Source organism: Phaethon aethereus (genome assembly GCF_964289735.1).
Source record: "Phaethon aethereus genome assembly, chromosome: 6".
NCBI classification, from domain to species: Eukaryota; Metazoa; Chordata; class Aves; order Phaethontiformes; family Phaethontidae; genus Phaethon; species Phaethon aethereus.
Window position 1 is genome coordinate 12,737,934 of NC_138580.1, and position 13,880 is coordinate 12,751,813.

At 43.2% G+C, this 13,880-nt stretch overlaps 1 protein-coding gene across 2 annotated transcripts in view; it reads left to right on the forward strand.

Moving 5' to 3' along the window:
- The window catches only part of ADCY5 (adenylate cyclase 5), a gene marked incomplete at its 3' end in the record, with an annotated part of 214,657 nt that overhangs the window by 190,536 nt on the left and 10,241 nt on the right, over nucleotides 1–13,880 (forward strand). For both annotated transcript variants that reach the window (XM_082001557.1, XM_082001558.1), the window contains exons 12-15: nucleotides 2,491–2,578; nucleotides 9,109–9,225; nucleotides 10,782–10,946; nucleotides 13,252–13,427. In XM_082001557.1, coding sequence (XP_081857683.1) covers nucleotides 2,491–2,578; nucleotides 9,109–9,225; nucleotides 10,782–10,946; nucleotides 13,252–13,427 — 546 coding nt within the window. The remainder of the gene's footprint in view (nucleotides 1–2,490; nucleotides 2,579–9,108; nucleotides 9,226–10,781; nucleotides 10,947–13,251; nucleotides 13,428–13,880) is intronic.

Here is a 13,880-nt window from a genome sequence, read left to right on the forward strand (position 1 = left end):
TCTTACTGTTTATCTCCATCGTAGGAAATTCAGTTCAGCACATTTGTAAGCCTATGGAAAACAAATATCACTAGATAGGAAGGATTGCCTACTAAGGCATAGTACACATTCATGACATGAGGCTAGGCTGTCCTCTTACCTGAACGCAGTTGGACAGGGAGGTGAAAAACCCTTCATAGCCATGTTGCTCAGAGCATTGAGGTCTCAGGGTCTGCTTCACAGATGAGGCATAACCTCTCATGCATTTATTCTTCTGGACTCAGAGCAGCAGTGCAAGAAGAAAGGTAGAGAGGGAGTTGAGCTACACGTGCATAAGCTTTGAGTAGCTTGCTCCAGGTTTAAGGGTTGTAGTCATTTCTTTCCCCAGGCAAGAGTGGCATAAGCCTCTCAGGGCTGTGGGGCACAGTGCTCTTGAACCACTGCAGTGAAATGCTTTGTCTGAAAGGCACAGTGGAACCCACTAGATCTTTTCCAGCAGTGAGCTCTGCAGACATGGTATTTCTTCTCAAAGAGTTCATAAAAAAATCCCTTAAAATTAAAGCATGTTGGTATTTCCTGTGCTTTGGTTTAGTAGCAAGAATATATCATTCACTGAGCAATGCTGTGTTGGAAATAAATTTGAAGTTAGTAATTTTTAATCTGACGAACAAGATCACAGAAGCTCTGAAAATGCTCCAAATCCATCTTTATTACAAGAAGACAAAAACATTGTTTAAAGAGAGCTCCAATACTACTTTATGCCATTACAACTGCTTTCTACTTCTGTTCTCACCACAGATCTTTTCAGAGTAGAGATTGGTTTGTAGCATTCAGATCAGATATGCGGAAGGTCACAGAAACGATGCAGTCTGGTATTTGAGGTCATTAACTCTCCCAGGCAAGAGGACATTCACTTCTGCTCACAGAAAGATTGAATCAGCAAAATAACATCAGTACAAATGCACTGTGTAAACAGACAGATCCACTTTGGGAAACTTGAAGTGAAGCTGAAAGAGGCTCAAAATTGAAATTAGATCAATCCTAGTGATTAATGTATTGTTAATTATGTCCAAAAATGTTCTTTGAGAGTAATTGATTTAGCAAGGGCTTACACTTTGGATCTCTGGATATTACTACTGTGACTTCACACCTGCAGAGGCCCTCTACCAGCCTTTGTGTTGCCCATCAAAATCCCTAAGCAGCCACTAAGCTGTTGCCATAAAACCCAGTTTAACACAGAAATGACAACTTGACAATTTCTGATCTGTGGCAACCATATGGCTGACTCTTTTGTATTATGCAAGAGCCAATCCTTTATGGCAGCGTGGTGTAAATGTCATGTTGCTCAGTTTCCTTCCACATCACCCATAAGGTTGGTTTTTTTGGTAAGTTCTGAAGTGTCCTTAGGCAGCCTGGCTTGTCTGAAAGATGATTTGGTTCAAGAGTAAATAAAATTCCATGTTTTAACTTCAGGTCAGATATACTTTCCTTCACCTTTTGGTTTGTTTTTGCTTATATTTCAATTGCATACTTTTGATCTTTTATTGAAGGTAACAGTTAAGCAGCAACTGAAACAACAGGTGTATATGTGTCACCATCAGAGTTTCATGAAAGACACAAGGAAGTTGAATCTGAAACTAGAGACAAAATGGCAGTGATAATTTATGACTATAAAGAGAAATATCTTTAATGAAAAGCTCAAACAGTGAATTAGCAAGTACAATTATCTTAGTAGTCATGAGAGAACAGAATGACCAGCTGGCTTTGGTGTGGTTGGCCTGAATGTCATGTTGCAAGAATACTTCCTTTAAATTGTGAATAAGGCTAAGTCCTGGGAGTGGGCCTGTCCTGTCACACTGAGACCAGTCACTGGGAAATTGTTGTTGAATATCTTTGTGATCAAAACAGATGAAAATGCATAGGACAAAGTTGGCCCTGGGGTCCTGTTTGTACTTAAAAGTTGGGAGGAACAGGAACCTCCCAAGCTGGCCAAGCTAAGGCAAAACAGCCTGACTGTCCTCATGCCATGGGTGCTCCCATCCCATGCACGAGACAGAGCACGGAGGATGGTGCAGCACAGACATTCCCTGTGCATGGCAAGGATGGGTAGCTATTCCCATTGAGACTATTCCCACTCGGTTGCACTGCAGCACTCAGCACGCTTTCCTTCCCACGGGTCTCCTGCCCACAGCCAGTCAGGGGCTGACCTGCCATAACAAATTGTTCTATCAGCTCCTCTAGCACATAAAATATTTCTCAGTCCCTCTGCTGTCATCTCGGCAGGAAGGTGATTGCTATAAAAGATGCAGTATTCTTTGCTCTGCAGCCTGCATAATTCAAAATAGGATGGAGTATCTGTTGCTATTCAAGGCACCTCGTATCTTCTACTGCTATCCTAATTGGAAAGCCCGTGCAGTGTGTCATAGCTTGTACAAATGTCATGTTCTGGAGAGCAGGGCTGTAGCTCTTCTATACAGTGTGCATTTAAAAAAAAAATCTCCTTGATTTCAGCTCTACATTTATGCTGGGTTTTTATCTGACCTGTTTCCTGATCCTGACCACAGTGGTGTTTGTTTCGGTCATTTACTCCTGTGTAAAGGTGAGTACTGGGGTTTCTTTGTAGAGTCCTTTGCCTAAGATAGCTGGATCAGCAATCTGTTTCTTCAGCTAACAGAGCATGTTTTGTTAGCCATCCTTTCCACACTATGTGATAAGGGTTACAGAAAAAGCCTTTGATAATTCAGAATGAACTGCAAACAGATGTTAGGGTTGGCATCTCTTTAGCTCAGCAAGAAGTAATCACTCTGTGGATCTGCATGTCTGTTAAGTCCCCTGCAGGCGCTCTCATATTGATATAAGAAGAACACATTTTCTAGTGTGGAATGGAACACTGACCATTCGTTTCCTCCCTGTAAACTTCCTGCAGAGTCGCCTGTGTACTGGCCCCTGCTGCATATGCATGTTTGGGTAGGCAGATAATCAGAAGCAGAATATAATCAAGGGAAAATATCCTGGGGGGAAGTAAAAGCCATAAACATATAGAAGTTATCAGCCTTTCTCAGATGACTGTACAGAGCTTCCAACATTTGTTGGGCTCTTGCTTGTAACTGGTTTTGATCAGCAAAGAAATACCTTGTGTAAAATCTGAAAACATATTCATTCTTCTTGGGAGTCTGTGGTAAACTGTCAGTCAGGACTTTGGGAAGGGTGATGCGTTCATCTTTTTCGCTCAAAGGTACTCCTATTAAAATATTGATGCTAGTTGATTGTATTTGTAGTTTGGGGGATTGTTCCAGTCTAGCAGTGTCTGAACATGGAATGTGTTCAGATTCAAGCTCCTTAGCCCAAGCTCAGCTTTGTTCCTCAGAGCCTGGAATAAAATAGCTCAGTGGCATTATGTTTCCTGCAGAAGAAACAGTGGAGTAATGGATTATGTCAGGCAGATGATTTGCCTCACTTTAATTATCTTCTCTGTGCCCTTTTCAACAGTTGAATGTGGGTGCTCTTGACAGACTTGCACCTTTCATGTCTTTTTGATTTTTGAAAGTTAGATTTGGAGAATTAAGCTTTGCCTTCTCGTTTAGTAAGAGCTACAAACTGTTCCCAGTGAAAGAAGCTTCAGGTTATATTTGAACTTAACAACTCACTCACGAGGCTTCCCTTGGGCTTATGACAATTGTAAAGGGAGCCTAGTTCGTAAGCACAGCATCCTGTTGGTCCTGCTTGTTTACCAGCAATGAGAATTACAAGGAAGAAATAACAGTGCTAATAGGAAGGCTTGGGTCCCTTGAGCTGGGAAATGGTACCCAAAGATGCCTGGTTATACTTGGTGTGTCCATTGCATGTATGGATGCTACTGAGTGTCATTAGTTTGTAAACTGGTATCAGCAGCTAATGTGATTAGCAGTTAATTAACCAATGTGGAAAGCTTTTGGCCACAGCCACAAAGGACTTGGAAACTCGGTGTAGAGCTATGCTAGAGCCTACTCACGCTGCAGTGCCGCCGGCAGCAGCATCCCAGCGCACTGCCAGCTGTGCAGAGGCACACGGACATACCAGCTCTACTGCTGCTGTGCAAATATTGGGGTGAGAGCTGTGGCAGACCCAGTCCTCTGAAGCATTTGGGCTGGCTGACTTGCAATCAGACAGATTTCAAGGCGCACAGCTGTTTGTTACCCGCTGGCTTTTACGGGCTTAGGTTGCTTCCACATACTGACAGCAGCATTCAATTCTTCTGTCGTCATTTAAAGGTTTTGGTTTAGGCTTTTTGGTTTAATATTATTACTGATCTTAATTAACAATTAATTTAAAAACACACAGGATTTTTCAGTCCCTGTGACCCAAGGCAGATGTTCAATCTTGCTTTCTTTGCCTTGATCTTCCAAATTCCTGCAGAAGATGTCTGTTCGGTAGTGCCTGCAACAGTTTTTAGGCTGTCTTTGCCTCAGGGCACAGGCCATGAAAACACAAGGCATCAGAGGGAATTCAAGCTAACATCAGAATTTAATGGGATTTTATGAAGCTCCTGTTATTGCCAAAACTGAGTTTTCAACATGTTGGCCCAGACCCACAAGGTGCTTATGTATAACATTCAGTGTGGCCAGTGCCTTCTATGCACAGACTGCAAATATTGAAAATATCAGGTCTTCTAGCTCCGGTACCTTTCTGATTACCCCCTTTTTAGTGCTCCAAATTAGCCTCTGCTGACATCTGGTTATGAGCTGGCTTGTTTAGGGGATGGGTACTTCTAGCTTGTCAGCCACCTGTCTGATGGCAGCAGCTCCCAGTAGCTGCAGCCTGCTTCTGTCATTAAAGATTTTGGTGTTTCAAGTCAGAGTTTTTTAACCAAAGGGTTTACCCAGCCCTTGGTTAAGGGGTGTTACTTTATTTCTTTACTCCACATTGCTCCAGGAAGCATTTCTACACATATGCACAAGGAAGACACTTTCACAGATTCTGTAGATTAAATTTTAAGTCACAGGGATGTCAACATTGTTTGTTTTGTTTCACACTTGGATATAGGATAGGAGAGCATGTGTTTTACATATCAGTGGTTCATTCCACACAAAGTTGGAAAGCAGGTGCCAGGATATCAGCATAAGTATAACTTTTGCCTGTTTGCTGTGCTGTTACATGATAAGTGAATTTTTTTCTTCCTCTTTCCATCTTTCATGTGAGATTTTCCTTCCCTGTTTTGGCCTCTCCATCTCTGGCTTTGACAGTGGACAGCAGGCTCTTTCTGGACAGCTCGATCATGTTTTATTTTCTTTTGCTGTCATTATTATCTTCCACTATAAAATTCTTCATGGACTGGAAGTTGTTCCTGGAACTGCCAACACAGCCAGCTTGGCTTTCCAAGTTTCTTCAGCTGTAATAAACAAGAGAGTTCCAGTTCTTCACTTTGATGCTCCATAAAGACTTGGCCACCGTGAAATGGTGTTCCTTCCCAATAGAGTCTAAGGTCATGGGAACCAGGATCCCTTCACAAATACTCCACTGACAGACATCTGTTTTGCTACTAAGTTATCAAATTTGTGTTTCTTCTTAAAATCCTTAACTTCTGGTATCTACACTGCTGAGTGGAAGTCAACTTCTTGCATGTTCCTGGGAGCACTATGAGAGAAATTTCAAGTTATCCTTGATGAGAAAATAAGTTTTTCTGTAGTTTTACAGAGGTGCAGCTTGCCTACCTTTTCTTTGCCTCCCAAAGCTGACCTAGATGCTCCTAAAGGGTTTGATATTTTCTCAAACAGGAGAAAAAATACCCTGAAAACTGTACTTTTTTAATAGACTAATAAATCTCTGTGGAATAGGTTACATAAATGGACTTGCAACGTCAAGTTGCCTGGAGATGTTGTCTTTTACTCCAGAAGCATCTTAATGTACTTCCAAATGACTCAAAGGCTTTTATTACAAATTGAAAAATCAGAACTTAAAGACCTCATAGTTATTTTCATCAGCAATTATCTAAGCAGTTTTCCATGCCCACAATATATGTTATGAAGACAAAAAGGAGGAATACTACTCTTCTGTCTGTGATCAGCTGTTATTGCACAGTACAGTTTTTATTTAGTGTATTTCTGTCATACAAATGACTGGAGCTTGTGGATTATTTTCAGTGTAACACTAATACTTGTTGGATCACTTTTTAAATTTGGACTTTCACCTGTACCACAGTGCCCTACCTTCTCCTTCTATATTCATTGCTACCTGTATGCTTTCAGAGCCTCTGTCTTCTGGAATATAATGTATTCCAGCAGCATTTATGCATTTTAATTCAGAATGAACTGGAATTGACTGGACAATCCAATTTCCTTTTCCTATTGTGGTTATTTTTCTTTACGTGGGCATTTTAAGAAGGCTAATGAGTGACCTCAAGCTTGTGTGGCAATACAAATGTGAATCTCAGCTGTCCAAATGGATCATGTCCTTTCTTTCAGCCCCTGTTCTCAGCAGTGGACTTAGAGTTGCCGTTTCATCAGACCTTCCTTTGTCCTGTTCTTCACTCAGGCAAGATTTGAGTCTTATTAAGAGGAGTAAATGGTATTGGACAGTACAAACCAATGGGCTAACTAGCAACAGCGCAGGGATTTTCACTGTACTGTAATGTCCTGATGTTCTGCTTCTTTTCTGAGGACAGAAGGCATTTCCTTTCCCTTTCCCTTTCTGGGAGGGGAAGTAATTTTCTTCTCTTTTGTCTTCTTTTTTGTTATACCCCTGCCTGGTGGATGTTTTTATGGAGGGAACATTGCTAGAGAGGAGCTGAATTGTCAGAGCTGAGACAGGTCCCTCATTTCTATCATAGAAGGCCTCCAAGCTGCAAGTATTCCTGGTCTCTCCATCTTCCTCTGTGGAATGGGGAGAGCGTCACTTACGTTATAGAGCCTCCATGAATGTTGTTTGCAAGGCAGAGGTTCCTCAGATGTGCGGCATGGCTGTGCCGTTGCGCACTCTATTGCAATTCTGACCTCCTGTGGTTTTTGGCATTTGTTTCCTCTTTGGGACTTTTTCCAGCTGTACTTGTTTACTGACCTAAAATTTTCCCTAGTTTGCACAGTAATGAGAACCAAGATTAATACAAAGAAAACATGTTTTCATTAGAATTTAAGTGTCTTCCACTGATAGCTTTGCTTGATATCTCAGGCTTGGTTCAAAGTCAGGCTTTTTTGGGATCATTGGCAGCAGGGGCTTGAGCCAAGATCCACAAGAAAGCACTCCCGAGTTTTATTTAGGTGCCTGATTTCCCAGAGATTGCAGGAGGAGGTTAGGCCTGTGCATACCTTTGTGGAGCTTGGCCTTCAGGCCTAAACAAGGGGGTGGCAGGAAAACTTGTCCTGCTCTAATCTAGTGAGAAAACTGTTTAAATGCAGCAGAAATACTCCTCCCTCCAAATCCTATAAAGGTTACAGCAGAGGAAGGCCCTATGGCATTTCCCACGTCCCTGCACTGGCAGGGGTCTACTAGCCGACGTCTGCATGGAAGTAGCTGGACGTGGTAGGGCAAGGAGGTATTTTGGTTCATGGCTTATCAACAGAGACAAGGATTTGTATATCAGCAAGGTTTACTTCTGAGAGGTGTTTTGCTTTGTTTTAAAGTGGCTCCATGAGCCTAGAGGATTGCATAAGCTTTCAGTGAATTTCAGTCAATTCTCATGCAGTGTAAGTCAGTCATAACCCAAATTTCTCCTTTCCTTCCATCCCCCCCCCGAGTCTCGCCCTCTTCTCTCACCTGGAGTTAGCTGGATTTTTGTGCATGTGCAGGTGAAATCAGCTCATTCAAAACTCTGGCCACGTCAGCCTCTCTCTCCCTCTGTAACAGTCACCAGCTACTCAGCGCTTCGGCCGTTCGAACACTTTGTAATTGCATTGTAGGACTGCTGTGTGGGAAGCTATGTGCTGACAAAATGTTACATCTCTGAAGATGTAAGAGTGAAGGATAAAAGGGAAAAGCAGGACTTTTAATAGAAACATTAGTCATAGTTAAATTGCAGTGCCGTGTTGCCGCGCTGCTAGCTTCTTTGTGTCTCTAAAAATACCCTCTAGTGGCTTGGTTATTCATGCAGCGTGCTGGTAGGGAAGAGAGAGCTGGGTTCTGGAAAAAACTTTGGCAGTCTTCAGCAGAGCCCCTCTGCCCTGCCGCAATGGCGTGGAGGGGCAGGGCACTGCGCGGCCGAGGACTGTCACCGCAGAAGGGTTTCCTGGTGTCCATCCCTTGTTGCTCCAGCCCTGAGCTCGCACGGGGAGCAGTGGTGGCGAGTGAAGAGAAAGGATTTTGATGTCCTCTGAACTTCTCTGGTAGCTGCTGCAGTGCAAAGAGGCCTCATGTGATGCTGAGGGGTGACCCCTGCTGCGAAGGGCTCCTGCTTAGTCTCCGTTTTCATCCAGAGACCGCTTCTATCTAGAATACGACGCAGCACCCAAAGCAAAGCACACTGGCAGCCCACAGTTAGAAAACAATTAGAAGAAAGCTTCTAGCTCTGAGAGGAGTGAATCAGTGGGACAGTCTGTCTAGGGGAGCTCTGTGGTCGCCTTCACTAGCAGTTATTTTTAGCCCCGTGTGCCCGTGGTGCCGAGTGCCGTAGACCAGACGAAGCCAGCTGATTTTTCCAGCGCCTTTCACCGAGGGTCTGACAGATCACAAGACTGGCCTGGGCTTTTTAACAGTCTGTTTCTGAAATGGCACCAGAAAGTGCTGCAATATGACTTTGTGATCAAAGGGATATGGCATATATTTTTTTCACTTTTTTTTTTTTTTGATTTTTGATCCAGTAATTTACAGGCTCAAGCTCCTGGCTGTTTCAGTTACAGATGGCTTGTGGTGTGCTTCTCAAGACAGGATGAGTGCAGGCCTGCAAGCCGTGCTATCTCGGTTCAGGACCCATCATTCCCGTAAGGAAGGACTAAGTAGATCTGGTGAGCCAGCTGGCCTGCTGCCAGGAGACAGTCACGTTCCTGCTCACCCTTGTCCTGGAGCCGCCATCCCCCATCACCCCCATTCTCTACCCCGTGGGCAGCATCCGCACAGACGCCGTGCTGAGAGATGCGGGCAGCTCAAATGCAGGTTGTAATCTGTAAAACAAGCCATGATTCTACATGTTAGTTTAATCTTTTTTTTTTCCCCCACATGCAGCTTTTCCCAGCTCCACTCCAGACTCTTTCTAGGAAGATTGTACAGTCCAGGACCAATAGTACCTTAGTTGGAGTCTTTGCAATTATCCTGGTTTTTCTATCTGCCTTTGTCAACATGGTATGTGCATTGTTTCCTTTTGACACACTCGTTTCTGCATGGTTTTCGTAGTGGTGCTCTGCAGCATTGTAACTCTTACAACCACTGGGTTTAATGTAATCCTGCCTAATGCTTACAGCATCTGAGGTCAGTTCCCTTTTGCTTTTCAGGCACCGAAAAGAAATGGGAGCCAAACAGCTGCATCCCTGTAGCCCATTATATGCCTGGCACTGATTTGTGCCCATGTTCTTTTCGGATTCTTTAAATGTGTCTGCTCCAAGTACATAAGCCAAGCCTGAAGCGTACCCCTGCATGAAGGGCCAGCACTAGGCCAATGCATCATTTAACTCCCACAATATTGAGTGGGACTTAAGTGTTGCACAGGCATTGTGCCGGCCTTCTGCACGGTGCTGCATCCTTGCTCTGAGTGCAGTTATCACCTAACAGGGACTGTGAATACTTAGCTCTGAGTTGCATTTTTGGGACCAGGCTGGTCTAGCTTTGCATTCAAACGCTGCTGCTAATTTCAGACTCAGAGAGAGATGGGCTGTTCTCTAGGACCCTGCGGCTGCTGGTTTTGCACTTGTACAAATGGCTTCAAGGCTGAATGTATTTTAAAGAATCCACTTGAATATTCTCTACCCTGCATACATCTATTTCATTTTTTAAGGGGGGGGGGGAAGGAGACATGGGCCTGGGCTTAAAGTCCTGAGCTTGGAGGTAGCTACAAAGACTTCACATGGCCCTCTGCTCCTCTCAGTTATGGCCTCAGCTGGGGAAGTGCTGACTTGCACTGGCATGGAGAGGGTTAAACACCTAAAAATCAGACCACTACTGGCTCTTGCCTCAGCTTCCCTATACAAGTGGAGACTTAGGAACAATTTTGTGCTCTCTTGAGGTTCTTTAATGGGAGGCTCAGTGCCCCACCGCCTTCCACCATAGTCACCTGCAAAGAGCTGGTGTGGGTTGCTGTGCACCACACAGAAGTTAGAGCTTTGTTTTTCTGCATAATGTGTGATTCTTTGCATTTGTGAACTGCTTAGTGTAAAAATTAGCAAAATGGACAAATGGAGCAGCACATGGAGGAGATCAGAATGGGCCTCTGCTGCTTCCTCAGCATAACATAGCACATCAGCCTTTGAGCCTTGCTGCTAAAGTCTTCCCTGTAGAAGGAACCACAGCAGAAGCTTTAGAGGTGAAAAGGGAAAGTTACCAGCTCAGAAATTCCCATCAGCAGAAATGCAGCAAGACCAGGACCTTATCACAGACAGTGGGATATATTTGTATGTGTAATATCTACAGCCCCCTCTGCATGTCAACCATCAGACATAAAGTTGTACGTGAAGTTGAGCATGAAACTAGCTTTCTAGAGTGCACAGCCTGGATTTTATTAATTAATATTTGGGGGAGAAAAAACATAGCCATTGCACGTGCAATAAAACATAAGACAATGACTTCATTTTATATATTTTGCGCATTGTTACAGCCATTTCTAAGGGGCTTTTTAATTGATGCAAACTATTTTGTTTTCTTCTTCTTGTCTATGCTGTTGAGTTTAATACCATCTTTTTCTTCAGTTCATGTGCAGCACTGTGGATCTTGCCAGCTGCATGGCTGCAGAATACAACATCACTCCTGACCGGGTGGACATATGCCTTATCAGCAACCTGACTTCCAACTACAGCCTGGGCACCTTGCAGGGATTCTGTGACAGTCCTTTGCCCAACTGTAACTTTCCAGAGGTATTCCTTGAAAAAAATGCGTTACAGAGCTTAATCTGAGGCAGGGCTATAAAACCTGCATGATAAATCTCAGTGATTCAGAGGAAAGCAAGGTTGCCTCCTGATTGATGTTATAGGACTGACACAGGCTACTATGCACAAACTTAAGTGTCTGAAGTTATTATCATGAGTCCACATTAATGTTTAAGTTCCTTCAGGACTGAATAATCAATAGGCTTTTATAATTGTTGGATCCTGCTTGCAACAGAAGAAATGGTCTTTCTCCATGAAATCCTTAATGGTATGCAGAACTGCAAGTCATTTCAAAGGAGTTTGTGGGTGCCCAGTGTTACTTGAAAATCAGTTCACTGAAAATCAGTGTCTAGTCATAGATTTAACCCTTCCCTCCATTGTTTTATGTCCAGATGAAAAACTTTGCTTATGTATTCTTTTCTTTTTCCTATATACTCTATTCTTTCACTAGGTATAGTAGTTTCTAGCCTCAGACAGGTTAGCAGCCCTGATAGTGGTCTGCTTCAGTTTGCAAATGCAAATTCTAACATTTCAGAACAACTTTAAAAAAAAAATGCTTCTAATGGAAAGAGAAAAACCCAAATATGTTTTACACACTGGTAGAATACTTTGCAAAAAAAAAAAATTTAATCATTTTGCATAGCTATTCAAGATTTTTTTCTGAGTTTTTAGGTCATGGCCATTACGTTGGTATGGTGTTGTCTACTGGAAATTGAAAAGGAATAAAATCTGCTTAGGATAGGGGGCAGAATTTATGTCAAGGTCATCTGGGTTTGTGGGGACCTGACAGATTTATGGCTGATGTTTTGTCATCCAAATGTCCAAGGTGCTACTGAAAGCCCTGGTATCCCACTGTACCTATTTCCATTTGACGTAACAGGAATATGGTCCCTATCTGATTCAGTGACGTTTCCGAGACCACCATTACTGTGACTTTCAACCCTGCAAAGGCTCTTAGTATGTCCTAAAGAAAGACCCACAAGCAAAATCTGGCACAATGGAGAACTAGAAACAGTCTGTGCCCATCATGAGGTTGCCAGGAGTGCTGGTTCAGGACAGAGAGTCATTTTAAGCAATGAGGAAGAACCATTTTGCATGCTGAGGATGCTATGGCAGCCTTGAGCCAGGTCCTGCCAGTCAGTGGGCTAAGAAGTGAGGAGTCCCCTCCCCTGCGCTCTGCAGGGCAGATGTTGGATCCGGTACAGGCATTATCTGGCGCTCCCAGTGCGCTTTCAGGGGATGGTGGGATCCTACCCCTCAGCCACAGGGAACATCCACCTATTTTCTAGAAACTGAAGAGTCAAGTTACAAACTGTACAAGGTATTTTCTGTAATTTAATGTATCAGCGATGAACTATTAATAAATGAGCTTAGAACATAAGCATATTTCTACTTCAACTAGGGCTTGCTTTTAACTGAAAGGACGGATTGCCTCAGGCAATTTTTTTTTGTCAGAAATAGGTCTCTCTGGACAGAGCAGAAGCTTATATCTTCACAGATTTGATAGCAGGAAGGTGATGAGCTGGATAACATGCCTTTCTTTGTTTTACATCCATGCTAGCTTTCCCAGGAGCCATAAATGGCACCTGCAGTCTGCAATCACATTTGAAAGCACTGGCATGCTAAGCATTCAGCTCTCAGCTTGGCAGAAGGTGCTGCCCCACCACCCAGGTGTGGCAGAGGACTTCACTACCACACATGCACAGACTCCTGCAGCTGCTGGCAGAAAAATGATCATGGTGTTTGGCATTGGTAGAAGTTTGTTCAGCCTGTATCTTGCCAATGGATTCAGTGTGTTGCATCAGCAGGGGCAATAATTTCCAGTTGGCCTCAAGTGGGTATCTGTCCTAGTGGTGTGAATTGCTAATACCCTTGGTCCTGTGTATTGTGCAGATATATGAATTCAAGTCCAGAATTTGACCTTAAAGCACGAAATATTCCAGCGTAACTGGATGACGCTTGCTGCTAATTCAGTAACCGTGTCCAGGGCAAACCTACATCACAGCCTTGGGTATACGGCTGCGAGCTCTCTGCCTATTGAGTGCAAAGCCAATAACACCTGATGAAGAATGCAAGAGTTTTCCTTGCCATTGGTTCAGTTTTAACACTTAAATCTCCTGTAACGTGGGATAATCCCACAGGCAGCCCCAGGTTTACATGTTCAGTCAGCTCAACTGCATAATTCCCAATCCCTTTCGATCCCTCTGTTTAGTTTCCTTTGTTTTCAGTTTTGATTTATCCAGCTGACATTCATCTCTCTGCTGGTTTTTTTCCCCTTTTTGTCTTTATACAGTACTTTACCTACAGTGTCTTACTGAGTCTCCTGGCCTGCTCTGTGTTCCTTCAGATCAGCTGTATCGGAAAACTGATCCTTATGTTAGTCATTGAATTTATATATGTTCTCATTGTGGAAGTGCCAGGGGTCAACCTTTTTGACAATGCAGATCTCCTGGTTACAGCTAACACCTAGTAAGTGCCTTTCACTTCTGAAATAGTCACCTAATTTCTTTCACCCAATGATTTCAGTGTGGCATTAGGTGGACGGGAGGGCCAAGGCTGTGGTGCAAGCAAGGGAAGTGCATGATACCAGAAAAGGCATGGCTTTAAACTAAAGGCTTTGTCAATGCTGCTCTTCACCTCTGAAGAGTAGGTGAACACAGTTCCCTTTAAGATCATTTTAATGTGGAACTTGACTAATGAACTATCTATTAATAACAAAATATAACTGGAATCAGAGTGAATCTGTATTTCTTTTTCTTCCAGAAATGGGGAGCTATAATTAGTCGTTCTTGCTTCTTCTGGTATTACAGTCCCGATATAGAAATGTCTATTCTCAAAAAAGAAAAAAACCCAACCATCCAACAAACTTGAGCTGGCTCAGGGATGTGATAATTAACCACAAAGATGTTCAGACATCTGGTA